At 46.4% G+C, this 19,921-nt stretch overlaps 1 protein-coding gene across 2 annotated transcripts in view; it reads right to left on the reverse strand.

Moving 5' to 3' along the window:
- Positions 1-1,329: 1,329 nt before the first annotated feature.
- SLC1A1 (solute carrier family 1 member 1) overlaps positions 1,330-19,921 on the reverse strand; it is a 581,019-nt gene continuing 562,427 nt past the window's right edge. For both annotated transcript variants that reach the window (XM_069625728.1, XM_069625729.1), the window contains one exon: positions 1,330-16,066. In XM_069625728.1, the coding sequence (XP_069481829.1) occupies positions 15,817-16,066 (250 nt within the window). In that variant the 3' untranslated portion in view covers positions 1,330-15,816. The remainder of the gene's footprint in view (positions 16,067-19,921) is intronic.

Raw genomic sequence — 19,921 nt, forward strand, 5'->3', positions numbered from 1 at the left:
TGTTCCCAAGCATACTAAGTGGAGGGAAGACTTTGATAGGACATCTGATTTTATAGTTTCTCATTCCCTGACAGTCTCGCATTTAAAAAGAAAGTGAAACTAAGTGACATTTTCCTTTACATTTCTTCACAAACTAAAGACCCTTTTAAATCTCACTGTCCGAGTATTCTGAATACCTCCCATTCCTACCAGACAATCTGAAGCATTTGAATTTCACTTTATTATTTGATCACAATGCAATGTTTTCCCGAGAGGCTTCCAAAACATGGCCTATTAGAATAGTTTTCCCACACTTCTAATTCTTTATTCTGAGCCATCTGTTAGTACAAGGAAGCTAAATGTTCAACTTCAAGTGCCTATACGTAACTGGGGGTACATTTGTGTTTTTCTCATAAGAGAATTATCAAGTTATATTAAATTTATATGTGAAAGTGATTTTGTGATGATAATTGTTTTCTCACGTATATGTGATTCTGCATTGTTTGAATTTCCAATTGCATTTTATTCTGACACCAGGGAATTTTTTTATCTTTAAAATACCTGAGCAAGTTTCTAGAAGAGCCATTCATACTTCCTAAGCAATGCATGGATATTTGCACGTATAAGTGAAGTACATTTCATGGACTATGTGAAACGAAAATATTAGTGTGACAAAAACAGGTGGCCACAGCGTTCTCATCATCATTGTAGTCTGAATTCATGTATAGGGCCTCATCACTAGTTGGGCTGTATCCCGGCTGTAATACGGGCCGACTGTAATAGCCCTAGCACTGACCGGTCTGGCGGTACTACCGCCGGATCACGGGCTGGGTGTTAACGGTAAATCCCCATTCCCCATTGGGTCCATTGGATTCAATGGGGCATTTTCAGCGCTAATTATGCAGGCTAATACAGCCGGCGGTAATACAGCCGAAAACTCAGGGATTTTGACCTCCAGAGAAAGGCTGGAGGTAAAACAGCCCATTTAGTGCCTAACTCGTAATAGGGCAAGCCCTTAAATGTGGCAGTAATACCGTTACCACCGCATTTAAGGGCTACAGCCCAACTCGTGGGTTTAGAATTGGGTTCCCCAGCATTGTGAGTTGGGAGACTACCTGTATTTTCACCAATTTATTTTTAAAACAATATTCTGATTACAACAGCCTCTTTCTTGTCCCAGATAGTGGGGTGGGATTTTATTAGCGGGGCTATTAACTCTGTGCCATTCCTCTGTAATAAACTAACCGCTATAAAATAAATGAAATATGAAATAGAAAATCACACACATGATTCAAATCTACGAATAAGTCTGGTGTAGAGCACACAACTGGCCAATAAACAGCCATACAGTAGGTTACATGTATTTGACGTTTATTATATAAATGCTCAACATACAGAAATATGTAATGTAGCTTGATTTTATTGTAAACATATTGACAAAAGGAATCAATGTAAAATAGCAATATTTTTATTTCCTGGAACATTTAGAGAAAACGTGAATTATTCTTTACATAGAGTCTGCATCTTTAATTGAGGAATGACCATATACATTTGAGTATTAGTGTGTGTCCATGCAGCATGGCTTCAATACTTTTGCGTTTATGCATTAATATTGTAAAACTAGGAGAGACTGATTCATGCGTACATTCAAGGAAATGTGTGGCTTTAAAGCGATGAAATGAATTGTTATTTTATTCATGTTTTCAAATCAGACAAATAAGCATAACTTGTGAAAATCAGTCTGCCTTTGTTGTCGGCTCTGTATCAAACAGCAGGTGATGGACAATGGACAGCAGCAGCAACAGCAGAAGTCAATTGGCAATGTAGAATCCAGTGCAAGGACTAGGCCTGCATTAACACAGCATTGGCACAGTTTTTCCATTTCTGCAAGTGCACGCGGCTTCCATTTGCCTTATCTGAAGCGGGAGAGCGAATCCTAAAGCTGGCCCTAAGGTTATCTGTGAACTCTGATCTACACGCGCTCACACCAACAGTGTTGGAGCACATTTCACACTTAGCCTCATCACGACTTGGGTGGTAACGGTAACGCTATTAGCGCGGGCGGTATTAGCCCTACCGCTGAACTCCCCGGCGCTAATAGCGCCGGATCACGAGTTTGGCAGTAATGTAAGTCCCTATTCCCCACTGAGCCCATTCGGGAATGCCCTCAATGGGGAATCTTCGCGCTAATACCGCCGACGGATAGAGCAAATTTTCGGCGGATTTCCCCCCAGCTCAGAGCTGGGGCGAAATCCGCCAAAGCTCTGATTCGGCGGACCCTTAAATCCGGTGATAATAGCGCTACCGCCAGATTTAAGGGTTACCGCCGAAGTCGTGATGAGGCTGGCACGCCTGTTGCAAAGAATACTTGTCAGCGGCAGTCGGTCAGGGAACTGCGGCCAGGTTATCAAAACATTGCCCGTGTACCAACAAAATGGAGAAACGTTATTTACACCAATTTTGCTGCCGACATAACAGGAAATGGAGCAAACAGGTGCTGCACCCATCCATATTATCTTACATTTTTGACACCTGTGTAAAAATGAAGAAGACGCTTTTTTTCATTATGCTGCATTAAATAAATATCAATATATAAAAACACATTTCTTTTGATGTTCTGCAGTATATGACTCATGTATCCATGTTTGCCCCTGTGCAAATGTCTTCAGGTTCCCGTGGAAGGGGACACGGCCTCTTTGCTCCGCCCCCTACTGCCTGCGCAGCTAAACTCATGATACATGCATTTGCTCAATTTGGAGCACTTGGTGGGGCCGTTACACAATCAGGCCCCGGGTTGCAACCGTGACATCACTTTGCAAAATCTCTGGGATTCCCATTGTTGTGGGAGGATTTTTTTCGGAGCAGTGTGCTTTTCATTAAAGAACCAAATGGCAGTGCCTGAAAGTCTTGCTTCTGAAATCTTGTCCAGGCAACTGTAAAGTGCTTCTCCCTCAGGATATTCCCAGGGATGTATAGGGTCTTCCCATATAGAAGCACGCACGGCCCACTACCGATGCGACTTTCAAGAGCCACATATTCCTGATACAGTCTGACAGCTTATGGGGCACTGCAGATTTCAGTGCTTCCAATATTGCGGTAGGGGTGTGCAACTCAACCGATTTAAGTAACACTTAAAAGGTCCCACTAGGCACACCGTACTCAGACTCAGGGACGTCATGTGGGGGTCGTCAGGGGTCGCAGTTGAGACTCCTGAGGTCCCTTGCTACCTCTGTGGTCTCCCTTGCTACCCCTAGAAAAAAAAGAATGTTTTTTTTTAAGTTTTTTATTTTTTTAATGTAAGCTCCTGGGCTGTGGCTAGTGTTATGTGGCTCTTTATTTTTGGAGTGGCTGACTTTCTTGTTCAGGCCTCTTTCTTAAAAAAAATAGGGGGTTCACCAAGTGTAACACTTTGAGCAGTGACCCTAAATAAGAAAGAATAGGAATAACAAATAATTTGTCTTTCTGGAATTCTATCCAATAATTGCTAGACTCATAAAGGTTTCTTTCCAGACACACATCGGGGAGCTAGTCACTGATTTACTCTGTTCTTAAACACCTCAACTTTAACCCTTCTGAGGCTGATAAATGAGTACTAACACAGGTTGGGTTATATTGTTGTAAGTGCTATATAATAACATATCTTTATCATTTGGCCTTGGACGTCTACTTGCATTCACAGTAATTTGGTAATTAGGCCTATACACACTGATATTAACGATACATATGGTGATCCATTCTTGCATGAAATGTACATAACATTACAGTGATATTGCAACCATACCTTTCGTAGTGTACTTAGGAACGATATGTGATGTCACTTCCTGTTTTGTCAAGGGGTGAAAAGTTGTCCCATCACTTCCTGTGATGTCACTTGGAGGTGTTGAGGGGAGTGTGTGTGTGTCTCAAATGACATCACTTCCTGTGATGTCATCAGAGGTCAAAGGTCGTGTGATGGCACTTCTGCTACCCTGCTCAGACTTACCATAACATGTCTTTCACCAAGTTGCCACGGAAATAGTTCTATTACTTCCTCTACTTTGGGACTACAGAACACACGTAGATGATGCCATAATCTGGCTGCAGTGAGCGTTACATTTTATGTGCTCTTAATCACATATTGCACCAGCCTGCTGCTGCAAGTGGGTACCCGGGTAATGAGGGGGCACATAATTTGCTCCTTCCTGGGGGTAATGACAGTGCCACATACTTCCTTTAAAATATGAAAAATGCATTAAGGTGGCCAGGCATTATTCATGGAGGAACACTGTTCATGCCACTCGTTTTCTATGTTGCTCGCTTTCCCTTTCTAGCATGTCCGCCTACCCTAACGAATATAGTAGGTCCATTGCTCGAATTTTACTGGTCAAATTTCTTTTGCTCGAATGATTTTTTTAACACATTATTTACCCCAGAATAAAGGGAGAAACGCTTGCCCTCCCTAGTGACCCTATACACCCAACCAATATTGCCTGACCACAACCCACCATCTTCATTTTGGTGGTAAAATAATGGTAAAACAATTTGAGCAAAAAAACATTCCTGCAGTTACGGGATGAGCAATAGACTCAGAACTGTGACCAAATAGCACAGGCAGATATGTAATTGTAATTGGTTATTTATAATTAAAATATCGAACCTGTGTTGCTGCGCGTCATCTTGCTTCCAAGGCGAGCGCGTTGCCCCTGAGCTATCCTCCCGAGACGCATGTACTAGTGTGGTTAGGTTTATTGATCCACCTGAAGCGCATGTCTGGTTTAGCATCATATATTTCAGCAGTGCCCAGCTTCTAGGACTGGGCAATCAGATGGGAGTACTATGTTTATTTTGTTTTATAAAGCACGCACCCCGTACTTGGAGCAGATGAAGCTCAGGTTCCATTCAAAGGTTTAAGTGAGTGGGAACAGAGTCCCATTACTTATAGTGTTTTTACTGTTAACAGTTCCACTACTTTTGCATCCATTTTCACCATTCCGGAACTATTCTTTTTGAAGTTAAAGCACACTTCTCTATTTTACCACCCGATAGCAGCTACTGCTAAACTGAAATTTGTTTGACCGTACATTCATGTACAAGACTGGATGACATCTCAAGAGACCCAAGATCCTCCTAACTGATGAGGCCCAACAAGGCTGAAACATGTTTAGGGATGCTTGTGGTCTTGTGCAAAACGGATGTGACCTGGCAGTTTGGGCTGGGCTGCCCCTTTTGGGGTGGGACCAAGCCTGATTTTCATACGGTCTTTCCCCTTCTGTAAAAGGCTTGGCAGGTGAAGAACGATGGTCTGGAGGGTTGCCCAGAGCAATGCCAGAGGTTAAGATTAATTCTAAACCTTCCAGCAATCATCTCTTTGTTTTTCAGACTTGACCCAATGGACCATCTGTCACTCCAGCTGAGGCCTGAAGCCTCTAGAGCAGTATTTTGGAGATTAAACCCTGTGTGATGTTCATCAATGCAGATCCCTGCAGGGCTCCACATGGTCCATGTTCGTTCAGGGTAAAGCAACCGACTGGGCAAGAGCCGAATGCAGCGGCGGTGCCCCGATGCTCTTGAAGCCACAGAGAACGCCCAACGTTCAGCAAGTGATGGCCTTTGCCTGGCCTGACTTCTGACTAAGATTACATTATCAATATCACTGATCAATTGTGCCAATCGTTTATCATGTAATGTGTTATCCACAAGGAATTTGGCATTTAAAACGTTCAGGTGGTCGAGGGTAGCTACTCAAGACACGTGGCGTGGAGGGGTGCAAACTCCTGTCATGGAGATAAGGTCCACACACGCGGCCTTGTCGTCCACTTTGCTAGCTCTGCCTAGCTCAATACACAGCAGAACATTGGCATTGTCAGCTAGGAGAGTGTCAAACACACACACAGTACCAGAAGAACAAAGGCGCCTTCTGCTATTGGAGAGAATGCAACAGCAGAGCCCTACAAGGTACACCTGTGGGAGAGGTCCATGGCCGTCCCAAGGGCCGTAGTGCAGAAACCTTGCACCACTGCAAGTGCAGTTTGAGCAGCAATATCACTAGGGAAAACATTGTTTAGTGCCAAAAACATTCCTGCAATGCATTTTCGCCCAAGGGCAGAGTTTGCCCTAGTGCTAATTACGTCTCCTATTTGCATCAGAGCAAACATTGCCCTAATGGAAACATGCTTTGGAAGAACACTTGTTTGTGCTAGAGCAATTTTTGGAGTCAATGCAATCTCACTGTACTCGCCACGCGACGGTCTGTCGACTGCATCTTTAGCAATGAACTGGTTCCATGTTAAACCTTTGTGTGTACTAATTAACAGCCTTCGATGAAACGATGCTGCTTGCTTTCAAGACGTTAGGCATCCATACCAAACTGGGATCCCGAGAGTAGTGCCCAGGGCAATGGCAAGGTCAAAGGTGGCGTGACTGACCTTTGGTGTCCTATACGGTTCACTAAATGAATGCTCCCCGGGGTACTTTTTTCAGATCCGAGGGCACATGCCTTGGGAAGTCAGCATTCGCCATAACACTGGCCGCTTTGCTGATTACATTCAGTGGTCTCGTGCAGAGAATCAGCAGCAGGTGTCAACACATAGTTCTGCAAAAACCTTCATGCAGAGCTGGCCATGTGTGTGGACACCCCGCCATAACTTTCATAACCCTCCTGCGGTGACGCGGTCGCCACATTTAGCCATTTCACAGCACACGGCCCCCGCACCTTGAATCACGCAGAGATGCCCATTAAAGGCTTCTCCGTTGCTGGGCAACAGCCTTTCAGTGCTCAGCAAGGGCTTTGCTTATCCCCCACGTCTCCATGCCTCCTCTGCTTCTTCTCCGGCTCCTGACACTGGCAACAGTAATACAATCGCATCTCTTTCTAGACAGTGCACTTCTATCTGACTTGCAGGCTGAGCACCAGCCATCCTAAATATAGGTGTGCCACCATAGGTCGCCAGGCAGATTCTTTCCTGAAATTATTGGCCCTCTGTCTCTCGGTAGAGCCCTGACCGCCACAAGATTTCAGTTGACCACACAGATTCACCAGACGGTAAATCTGTGTGGTCCTTTTCTAAAAAGAAGGGTCATGTTGGTATACTCCAATTGCAAGGTAACCAGGACTTCTCTACAGACACACTGATAACAATGCACTCTACTCTCTGAAGTGCTGGGACCCAGCCATTGTAGCGTTTGCCTTCAATAAACAATAAAATCGACCGAAAATGGTCGCTGTATCCCCAAAAGGACTATTGATGTAGCCACAGAGACCCGGTGGGATAGCGCGCGATATTGGAATTCCAGTGCATATATTCCCCCAACACATACTTTTCTGTGCTGCATCTCTCCAGGAGATAGGCCTTACATTGTGAACTAACAAGCATCCACACTAACACAAAGCAACCTCTCACTGCCTGACTCCTTCCCTGCCTCCACAACCTACTGCCACGCTTTACCACTCCCGCTCCCTCCCTGCAGACTAAGGCCTGCCTGCCACAGACAAAGATCAGCACGTCAGAGTTACTCCGGTGGTGATGCCCGTGCAGTACTAAGGCATAGTAACTAACCATAAACTACAGGAATCAACAAATCAACAAGTTGATCTCGGTGCTGTGCTGTACCATTAGAACAATTGGTCTAAAAGCAATGCTAAATCGGTCAGAAGACCTACCAGCCGACACATTGACATCACGACTTTTGAGTCACATTCTGAATCTGTCACCAATCCAGAGGTTCCACACGATACATACAGTTGATCAACCCAGAACATGTGATGCCACCCGTAGGCTGTGAAGTTGTATTATGTTGAGAGGGAGGATGGCAAATCTGGCGCTGGACACTTTAGAAAATGTGAACCAACTCAGTATTTGGCCCTGAGAAGCGCCACCCGTCCGGCCACTTGCCGCACGTTTGGACTGATAAATAATTTAGAATGATTGACATCATTCACAGTGAAAGCGCTGGTTACTGAACATGTTGGAAGGCCTTGGCCCTGAGTAAAGCAAGGGCTGATATAGCTGGGAAAGGGTAATTCAAGAAGAGTGAAGCAATGCGCGAGAGACATGGGGAGTGAAAGAAGCAATGTGCTTGTGTCATGTGGCTTTTGTTAGCTCAGAAAAAGCAAGGAATATGCACTTTAAGCTGCACTAAAAATGATGCGTCCCACTTCCTGTAGTGGTGATCCCCTGACAGGTAAAATCATTCTCAGGAATGCTCATATTTTTGGGCCTTTCTTGACCAGTTTCACTAATGCCACCTTCTGCTATGGTACCATCCCCAAAGAGGCCAAAAGGTTTGTAGTCTCCCCCTTGTTGAAAAAGGTTGGTCTGGATCCAAAAATCATTACCACCTACAGACCCATTAATGATGTTTCTTTCTTTCAGAAAGTCATGGATCGTGTAGCCACGATACAGTTACAAAAACGCTTGGAACAAACCAACATTTTCCATCCTCGTCAATCTGGTTTTAGAGAGCATCATGGCACTGAAGGTGCCCTCTTAGATCTTCAGAGGCTGGTCTACATGGACAGGAGCAAGGCAGGCCTATACATACCTCTTGACTTATCGGCGGCCTTTGATCTCATGGACCATGTAAAACTCCTTGCCACATTGTCTATGACAGGCCACTCTACCCATTAGCAGTGAAGTGGCTGGAGTCTTTTCTGTCAGGCAGAATGTCTAGAGTTTGCTGGGGCCAAGCATCCTCAGGGTCTATATTGTCCACCTGTGGAGTGCCACTGGAAGCTTGCCTGTTCCCTACACTTTTCAACATTTTATGACATTCTTGATAAAGCAGGAGTCAGGTTCACTTATTATGCTGACGATACTCAGCTATTGGTGGAACTGAGCAGTGATCATACTGAGGATTCAAAAACGGTACAAAACATCTACCTGATCATAAAAGATTGAATGACCCAACACTGGCTCTGGCTTAACAGTGGAAAAACGGAATGTTAATTAACGGATCTCCACAAGCAAGGATGAAACTTGGGCCGGCATATACAGACTTTACAATTGATGGTCCTCTCATAGAAATGTTAGACCCTTGCAGTGATAATGGATAAATCCTTGAGCGCCGATACACACGTAGCCAATGGGCCTCATTACCGGCACCATTGTTACCATGCCGCCACATTACGATTTCTGCTCGCGGGTGCCGCTCTGCATGCCTGGTCAGACCAGGCATGCAGAGCGTCACCGGCGAGCAGAACTGGATGGTAGCAACGGTACCGTTATGAACGATATCGCTGCTACCATTCTCCCCATTCCCATTGAGCCCTATAGGGGCTCAAATGGTAATGGGGATGTACCGGCTCCGGGTCCTGCACAAGGGGAATTACCGGGCCCGCCGAGGTCAGAATGGCCCGGTAATTCCCCTTTCACAGGACCCAAACCCTAGTTTGCGGGTAGCCATGCTGGTATAAACGGCATGGCTACCTCCAACCTCGTAATGAGGCCCAATGTCATCAAAAAATCACAATACCATCTTAAACTCCTCAGATTGGTCAAGATTGGTCAAGCCATATGTCACCAATAAGAACTGAGAGACCTCCGTCAGAGGCATAGTTATGCCTCGAATTGACTACTGTAACGCCTTGCTAAGGAGAGCAAGTAAAGACTGCATACAAAAACTCCAAGTTTTTCAAAATGATGCAGTTCGCATCATCAAAGGTGTAGCTAGACGAGAACATATAACTAAGGCTAAGAGGGAACTTCATTGACTACCAGTTAATCGCAGGATCTCTTTATGGATCCTGACCCTGGCACACAAATGTTTATATGGATATGCTACTAGTTACCTGAAAAATGTTCTTAGCCCTCAAGCCTTAGGGAGATAAACTCGATCCAACAACACCCTTCGCCTCATCTGCCCAAGGATCAAAAGAAGCCGGGGTAAAGGTCGCTCTTTCCCGGTTCTGGCTACTCTAGCTGGAACGACCTCCCAGTAGAAATGTGCTTAGAGAAGAACCCCCAAACTTTTGGGAAAAGGCTAAAGACGCATTTATTTGAATAAATAGACTTCCTTACTCCCCCTGAATATTTCTGTGCTCTAAATATTCGCTAGCCTCTCCCCTGTACATGGTTTGTTAGCATTGTCTGTCGGTTATCTTTCGTTATATGTGTACCCTGATGCCTGCAGGGTACGGAGAATTATAAGCGCAACATAATAACTTGGTATCATTAAAAAATTGCCCAGATCTCAAACAGGAAAATATATGTAAATCAAAAATGAAAATCAAATGTGTTCATTTGAAAAGAACATATGTATTGTGTAAAGTGCTGCCTTTAGGAACAGCACATTTACGGGAGCATTTTTGGATTAGGATGATTGTGCATGAGGCCGACGACGAAAAGAAGGAACAGGAAGGAAAAGAAAGGAGCCGCTTCCCTGGTGGTAAGTTCATGGAACGCATTTGCATACCATGCGTTTATGTACTGGCGTTCAAATAACCTGATTGGCTGAGGGGGAGAGGATGACCACCCAATATGGCCGAGATAGGCAGTAATTTTTTGTGTGGTGGCCTGTATCGGGCAGCAATGGGCAGTCACCCTAGTTCATAGGCCTGAGTGTGGTGAAGGCTTTTAATGAGGCCGGCGGGACATTACCACATGGTGTAGTCTGACACAAGTGGTTTATTATTACCATTATCAGCCTGGCAAAATGCCCAGGGTGCTAACTGTTCACTTTGTTTGGTTACAACACAAAACTACAAACAAGGTGGCTGCCAACGAAAGGGAAAATGTAGCTCAAGGACCAGCTCCCATTTCCATAGCAGCCCATGAGTGACAGCAGAGGCATGGGTGGGGGTGGACGGCAGAAGAGAAGCGAAGTGTGACAGTATTTATATGTATATTTTTTAAACAAATCGGCTGGAGCAGGGAGCTGGGCAGACAGGAGAGTGAGCCGTAGCAGCCAACAGCTTTCTTGGAACGCATGCAAGATACAGGTCATGATACGAGCAATCCCCAGTGGTGGACTGGGAACCAAAAGAGACCATGGAGATAATGTTCAAAGTGGCCCTATATTACACATTTCCAGCAAGCCCAACCCTTTTCCTATGAGAACATTTAGAAATAAAATAGGTAACCACACAAAAGAGCACCAGTGTGCAGAGGCCTACCGGGAAATCTCCAGAGTTCCCTATAGGCCAGTCCACCACAAGCAACCTCACTGGTTGAAATGGCCATCCGGGTACTAATAGGCGATCTCCCACATCTGATTTGCAGGATGGACGCAGGCAACCCTTTCCATCCACTACCACTCAAGGTTTTTTGTTGTTGCTCTGAAGTGGAAAAATAACTTGATAAGTAACTGCGGCCAAATCATTGATGTACGCAGATAATGATAAAGGGGGTCAACACGAGTTGGGCGGAGTGGTAAAATGCGGCAGTAACACTATTACCACCGCATTTACCACTCCGCCCAATCTCTTGTTCCGGGGCATTCACCTCCAGCTCTGAGCTGGAGGTAAATGCGCCGGCTTTAAGGCCGTTTTTGGTGCCATTAATGCCAGAAGTAATAGTGCTCACCAACCCCATTGGTGGACCCAATGGGAATGGGGACTTCCCTCCCCCCGCCCCCCAGGACAAGCGCCAGACGAGTTGCAGTAATGCTATTTGCACTGGGTGGTTTCCCAGTACAATTAGCGCCAGGGTACTGCTCAACTCGTGATTGAGCCCAAAGACTCCTGTTCAATGTATAGAACTGTATGGTTCCACACCCTAACGTCTCCTCTACAAAGCAATGGGGCACACTAAGCAGGGACGTAAAGCACATGAGGCTGATCACAAACAAAACAGAAGCTTTTACACAGAACCAGGCAGCCTAGGTTAAGATGAAACAGGTGCAGTTATCAGATGCTTGCCTCCGATCCCCCCCATTTCAGGAGGCCCCTGAGGGCATGGCTTTTGGGGCCGCTTTGCTGAGAACTGAGACTGAACTCTTCTGTGTTGCTTCTCAAGTACTGTTCGTGCCTCACTTTTCACTATTAGTAACCTGGCTCTGACGCTACTTGTGTGACATATTTGGCACTTATTAAGTTGGCACATACATTCCTAGTCTTACCGCAGCCATGACCAAAGGCCTTATTGCTGAACGAGAGCACAATACTTCAGAGACGCGCACCCGCTCCCTCAACCTGGACGCAATACCGGTTGCAAAGGAGTGGTGGCAGAGGCTGCATGTTGGCTAAGGGAGTGCTTGTGCAAGACAACAATGAGAAGGAACTTGGGTGGACCAAAGGCACAAACAAAAGCATTAACAACGAGCAGTGGAAAGTCCAGACAATTGGGCCTCGTTCTGAGTTGGCCAGTACACAGTAAAAGTGCAGTAATAAAGTTTATCAGCACTTTTACCGGACCGGCCAACTACAACTTTCCTGGTTGGGATTAAGGATTTACCTCCAGCTAAGAGCTGGAGGTAAATCTGGCCCCTACCGGAAAAAAACTGCCTTTATCATCGACACGGCCAGAAATCGGGGCAAAATCCTAGAACTCCATGGAATAGGGATTTTTCACCCTTACCGGCCCTTGAAATCTGCTGGTAATTTCGGCAGACCAATTTCTGGTTGGGTCGGGGTTATGCTGTTGCAATATAGATGAACTATACAAACCCATAACGCTGCTAAATAACCGTGAGCGACATGGGACATCTGCAGTGAAGGAGGTGGACATGACATCAGGTGAAAGAACTACTGTGTCAAGCGCGGGTCCCCATCAAACTACAAAGCTCAAGGCGAAGGGACAGCAAACTCTTAAGCAATGGACACGCTTTTTCAATGTTTATATTCCCTAAAGAGCCGAAGCAAAGGACATATTGTGAAAGTGCTTTCCATCTGCTCTGCTTACTGACGTCCCTTAGTGTTCTGTTGCACGTATGGGTTACACCAATTCTCTGGGCCACCTAACAGTGGTGAAAGGTAAAAAAAAGGCAACCATGAAATATAGCTTCATAACCACACATGCGTTACAGTCAGAGGACCCCAGATACAGGAAAGGAACTGATGTGTGTAGAGGCTGGTGCGTTGAAAGGTTGGCGGTGGATACCAGTGCGGCAGTACGCAATGGAATCCTGTACTAAGCAAAAGTGGGGTCTGTTGCTAGTAACCCAATTCTTTGCAACACTAGGACTTACAATGCAACTCGTTTGCCACCAACAACTTGAAATTATTCGGAGGATAGCAAGTATTACTTCAGTACGTGAAGACGTGTACAGGCGTGTACAAGTGAACGTCACCACTGGAGAGGAAGTGCACAGCACTACCTTGGTTTCCTTCCAAAGATTCCGCCGGGGACTCGGCTAGGCCTCAGCCAGGGGCCCTGTTGATTTTAGGCGCTGTGAAGGCAGCAGTCAGTGCAACTGGCCATTCCCTCTTGGATCCGCTATGGGGGGGCGGGGTCTGCCCTGCTACCTCAGATGAGAAACCGAAGACCACGCAACACAAAACGCAGCACGGTGCCACGGTCATTGCTGTCTACACACAGGAGGACGTGGGGAGTTTGTGCTTTCTTCACTGGTGGGGCGTTCCATACGGGGTATACGCGGAAGGAAGTAGAAGATTTAGGATTGTTCCGGTACAGAGAGTCCCACCCAAGTCCTATTCAGAAATCTCAGCCTATGTCCGCTTCTTTTTATGCACCTTTGCACCCGTCTCTGTGAAAGGCTCTGCACATTCACTTAGCCTTTTTCTAAGGGGATGAAGCAGTGAAGACATTGCAGCCCCATTTATAAATGGAAATTGGTGGCTAAACATAACATCACGCTCGGGATTCTTGCGTAACAGAAGTCCACCGTCGCCACAGAAGACCACAAACTGCCTGCCTTCAAGGGACTGATTGACTGCCATTGAGCTTACTGTCAGAATCCACCAATATGCTGACTTCATACATGTGTCAGGAATGCCTACTTCTGTTTTTGGGTAGCCTATTACCATTAACCAAGGATGAACTCCTCGTCATAGAAGAGGGCTGTGCATGCTTTGGCAATGCTCACCACTGTGCCTTCTAGCCACCAAGTTCAATTGGCCACTGGGGTAAATATTCCACAATCAACTGTACTCATTACTATTGTTTAGACGATGGATCATGGCTTAAAGAGAATTGATCCACAGCAGTTGAGATAGAAGATAAGGAAGGAGCAATTTCAGGGAAATGGAATCTGCCAGATGATTTTCATGATCATTGACAAACCGCGTCTGTCCGTAGACTCTGCGTGGTTGCCTGATGGATGACCATGACGTGAGCAATATAACTCCCATTGTTTACCTCAGGGTGCTCATGATCACCTTTGACAAGCTTGTCTTCCATGAATGGTGCAGGTAGGAAACTCTTATCCTTGACCCTTTGATCACTGTTGCCAAACCATTAACACAGTTCCGACATTCCGATATATTGTCGATGCTTGGCGGAAATATTGCAGATTCACAATACATGATTTTTTTCATATTTTGCTGATCTATATTTCATATGCAGTTTTCGTCATCTAAGTTTATCTAAGGTGCTTTGACTAAAAAAAACAAAGAGTGTGTTCTCTTTGATCTCGGTGCTGCTTACCTTTGGCACGTTCCCTTTTTGAGAGACAGGCACGCGGCGCTCAGAGGCGGGACATGCACGGCATTGCTGAGGACCTCAGCATCCTTCACAGGTTGGCAGGTCCATAAGTGCTACAGATTAGTGATGCCACACCCACAGTAGGACCACTTTTAATCTTCCATTATACATGGATGTGCAAAAGTCACCCGGATATTCCCGGGCCTGGCTGCCGTGTGTGAGGCAAGGGCCTCTCTTGGAAGAGGAGTGCTTGGAAGGGGAGCCTGATGCCCCATGTCGGTACATAACCAAAGGCATTCACTGGGATGGGGTGCAAGATGTTTACAGACAGCTGTTGTGGGCCCCAAGTTCAAAACAATCGCATGCGCCTGGCTCTTTGTGAAGAAGTGACCTGGGGTTTCATTAATTCAGGCCACTTACCCAATGAAGGAAAAACCAATCCATGCTGATTCGGGTGAGTTCCGTTCAAAGGCTAGCTAATTCGACGACATGTTTATACATATTAGAAAACGAATATGTCTATCGCACAGTGTGTGTATATGTACATCTTCCCATGCAGAAAAGATCTACAGGGCGAACTACTTTTTTCTAAGTTTTGGCATGTGTAAGGATCAGCATAACAATAGGCATGCCTCTTATCAATAATAATTGCACTACCACGCTGCAGGAGAGTGGCCTCGGAAGAGCTCAAAAAAGACTATAATTCACAAAGTGCTACAATCACTCTTAATGGGTTCAAAAGTGCACGCCCATTGAACAACCTTCCTAATGGGGATTCACACTGAAATCTTGGTCCGGCTCTAGTGCACAACAGTGTTAACTCAGTCTTCCACAGCGTAGTCCCTTTTTTATGTCTACAAGGCATGATTCATTTGTATAACAAGTACAAATATCCATTTGGCACATAACTGGAGCAGTGTAAAATGTTGTTTGCAAAACACATGAGAGGTATGAAGTAGTACTTGAGCGGAATTGGCACAGTATTAAGAGATACTCGACCACTGTTCTATATGCCCTGGCCAGCGAGCAGACGGCATCCCCGGCCGGCCTGATTTTATATATCCAGGCTATGAACATGCAGATTCTGAAATCTCATTTATGGACCTCACTTCATGAAAGAAAATTACATATTTTGCAGCTTTCATTTTCACATAACCTGCCCACATGGTGCAAAAATCGTCGATCCAAATATCGAAATAAATCAGAGGTTTGTGTTCTAAACACAACAAAGTCAGTATTGGCTGCGGAATCATCTCCCAGGCTGCATACCGGTCTTGCATATCATGATGATGTCCTTTCATGGTTCCAAGCCAATAGGCTGTCAGAACTGTGACGTCTGGGTGAAGGATATGGCGTCGGATTTGTCGACGGCAAAGCCGCCGTTGACGTAGGATTTCTTGGTCTCAGCGTCGTCTTCGTTCTCGAGCATTATTGGTTCTATGGCAAAGGGGTTGGCAATGTTGACTTCAGAGGTGGTGTCCATCTGCTCGAGCTCCTTTTTGGAAAGCTTCTCCACGATCCCTGTCCCAAAGGCATCGCCAAGAACGTTCACCATTGTACGGAAGCGGTCCCTGCGGAAGACAAGAGAGCCAAGGAGTCACATTCCAATCTCCAAATTGCCTTTTCTCCCACAAAACAAGCACATGAAATCTCTTCTATGCTTTTAAATTGAAACATCAACAAGATATAAGGAGTCCTTAATCATTTTTTTTTTATATATTAAAACATCCCCTCTAATGAAGTAGGCAATTAGTGGCTTCGGATAAGTCATTTTGTCCTAGAAATATTACTAATATTCTGTCAGAGTTTATCATTTCACCAGAAGAAGGTGGTGACATTCTAGCAGGGCGTGGGATCGACCAGCAGCCCAACACGCCACGTGCACAGAACTATGTGTAACCTGAAGGTCAGAGGTTCCAGCCCCTGCAGGTCCACCCAGCCTTTCATTCTTTGTATTTTGATTAAAGGGGTGTCATACAAAATTCACTTTTAACTGTGCGCGCACGCGCACACACACACACCGTCCCCCCACCACCACCGCCCCCCCTCTTGCCTTTCCCCCCTAGCAGAGACAAGAATGCTACCAGCCATATGTGTTACAGGGAATCTTTCAGTAGACCCATGACTTTGCATTTTACTACCCAAATGCAGCGTCCTGACAATGCTGAAACCATCAGGTTCTGAGGCTGTATTGAGTGGAAAGTGTTCTCTGTTTCTCATTAATCATGCTGACTTTGGATGCACAGTCCAGCTGCACGGCCAGTGAGAGTGTGCAATGTGCTCCACGCAGCACTAGCTTACAGGCCAAGCCTGAGAGATGTTTAGAAGCTGGGCGTGACTGTTGCCCTGGGCGAGTGTAAAGTATAGACGCTCATTGGAAGAGAAGAGATGAAGAGAGAAGACTGACAGGATGATATTGAAGCGAGCTGTGTTCCAGCAGGTAACACAGCAGGAACAACCAGAGACTTATTTCCCTACTTGTGAGTCCGAAACGTGGCCACCCCCTGTTATAAGGGCCAAGCCCCCAGACTGACCACCTAATTAGCATCAGATTGCATGCTCCCCTGAAGCCATGTGACAGCTTCCCCATGGGAGGGACAGAGGCCCCCGACGGGGTCCAGAGTATCCGGGGGAAATCAGGCTCGCTGGACTAGGGACTCTGGGGTGACCCTGACTGACACAGGGCGATGGCAGAAAGGGCCCCTAACTCTGAGGGATCAATCCAAGGGGAGGCTGCGGCATAGGGAGAAGGGAGACTGAACCTAAAGATCCCCACAGCGCTACTAAAGGTTCTTAGCTCGGCGACCGAGTAGCGATGACACACTGGATCTAGCAGGCTGTAGTGTGGGGCAGAGAAAAAGGGGTGCACAAAATCATCCACCAAAAATCACGTATAAAACGACATTGCTCTACCTCTAGATTTTTATCAAAACAAAACAATGGGCCTCATTACGACCCTGGCGCTCCCGTAATGAAGGGGGCCGGTATGGGATCGGCCCCTTTCATTATGGGAGCACCTATTACGAGTTTCCCTTTGCAGGACCCGGATCAGACGTCTGGTAAAACCAGACGTCCTTTCTGGGTCCCGCGAGGGGAAGAGGGAGGTAATAACGGGCCAGTTGTAATGTGCCCGTTATTACCTCCCTCCCCATTCCCAGTGAGCACTATGGGCGCTCAAATGGGAATGGGGAATGGTTCCTGCAAGGAGGAATTACCGGGTCCTCCTATGTCGGAATGACCCGGTAAGTCCCCATTGCAGGAACCCAGTAATGGAGCCCAGTTTGGAGGCAGCCATGGTGCTAATAGCACCATGGCTGCCTCCAAACTCGTAATGAGGCCCATTGTCTTTGCTATACCCAGGGGTGTTGCTAGGTCTGGAAAAGATCCGGGGCTACGGTTATGTCGGGACTGGCACGATTCGGGGCTAGCTATAGCCTCTTGGTTGCAGTCCCTGAGCTTCTATCTGGGGCTACAACCACCAAAATACCCAGGGCTATGGCCCACTCAGCCCCACCTAGCAACGCCTCTGATTATACCATCATCGTTATTCATCGTCATATCATCCTTCTTTGTTTGTTAGTGTGTGGTGAAATGTTTGTACTAACCGCAGCACCAATTAAAAAAGTCCACTTAATACCCTTGCACAGCATGACGAGTCACATAGCACACATTGGGCCTCATTCCGAGTACGGCGCTAACCAATGGCGCTATTAACGCCTTGGTTGACGCCGTACCCGGACCGGCAGCGCCTTGGTGGATGGCGGAATTACCGCCCCATTCCAAGGTTGGCGGGGCGGTAATTCCCCATTCACCAAGGCTCTTCCCCATTCCCAAATGAGCCCCCATAGGGCTCAATGGGAATGGGGAAGATGCAAATAACGGTGACCGTTCATTACGGTCACCGTTATTGGCTTGGAGGCCCCTTTGCGCCCTCGACTTTAACACCTGCTCAAAGCAGGCGTTAAGGGCGAGGGCGCAAAGGGAACTCGGAGTATGGCGGTAAGGGATTACCGCCACCGGTCTCGTTACCGGTGGCCGCTATCCCTTACCGCCATACTCGGAATGAGGCCCATTGTGAATGGTGTACCCATGACTTTGCAACAGTACACACAATGATTTAAACTTCATAGGGTACAGTTTTACCGATCTCCTTTCCTTATATATCACATTAAAGCGAGTGTTACTGCCATAAAGGAGAGCTTAGGCTCCAACCACTGCAAAGGTCACGACTAGGTGGTGGCGGGGTGGGGGGCGATGGAGGAAAGTAGGTACTCTAATGGCTGCACTTCCGTTGTCTTTATTATTGGGGGTATGCATTGAGCACAGACCTATCTCCGGGAAGCAACAGAGCGCTTTACAAGTCATAGGGGGATGGGCACGGCGAGGGACCCCGCGATGCCTGGGAGTGGGGAGCTGAAAACGGGGGCGGAGGAGGGCGGGTAATTTGTCAGTAAGGGATCTACAAGCCCCCAGGCCAGGAAACCGGGGGAGGCAGATCACAAGATTCTCTGCTCAGGAGGGGAGAGGAGGGTGTGAGGACCTAGGCGTCAAGGAGGGGCCAGCCACCCCTTGAAGAGGAGGGTGTTGAACTCCTAGCGCATGTGAAGTTGTAGACTGCACTGAACATGGAGTATTTAGAAGGTAATATTTCATTATATTTGATGCTGGCAAGATACTTTCGCTTTTCTATCAGGTATCCATGGTATAGTGATGGGGTGGCAGGGTCACGTGCAACGTATTTCGGTTAAGCCTTGCAAGAGCAAGGAACTTTTTTAGTGAGACAAATTATTTCTATTGAATTTATAAGTGCGGTCTTCCCTGTTTACATGAGTATATAGAGCCTGCTATCCCTCATTTGGTGTTGGTGTAACCAGCATTACCAAAGTACCATATCTTTCATTTGAGCTGTTGCCCACAGTCACAATGAATCCGATTTAAAGAAACAGGCACTACAACTATAAACATTAAAATCTCGCCCATAAGCCATAGACTGCCTCTGGCCAAGCGCAAATTGGGTGATAATAGATTCGAAATTCTGAAAGAAAGATTTGGAATCTAAATCAAATCTGTCAGCCCTCCCACATCATTTGTCACAAACATATATTTCGACAAAAAGTAACATAGTCGCTTTTACGCCTCAAGAGGCAAAGTATTTGCCCGCTTCATGGGCCGCAGATTCTTAGTCAATGGGGGCATTTTCAAAGTCCCTGGAGTGCTAAAGGGCTGTTATAAGCAGGCGCGTTAAGCCTGGCTCAGTGCCACCTTTTGCATTCCGTGGATTTTAGAAATGTCGTCGCAGGTGGAGCAGAGGCGCGGAAGGGATTAGAGTGTCTGTTTCCCCCTCCCCCCATGACCCCCGCTTCCTCCAGCTTGTCCTTTTCATGCTAGTGGGAAATCAGAGGGGCTCCCTGGACTTTCGGAGTGGC

Source organism: Ambystoma mexicanum, chromosome 6p (assembly GCF_040938575.1).
Source record: "Ambystoma mexicanum isolate Mex_15411 chromosome 6p, UKY_AmexF1_1, whole genome shotgun sequence".
In the NCBI taxonomy this organism is placed as follows: domain Eukaryota; kingdom Metazoa; phylum Chordata; class Amphibia; order Caudata; family Ambystomatidae; genus Ambystoma; species Ambystoma mexicanum.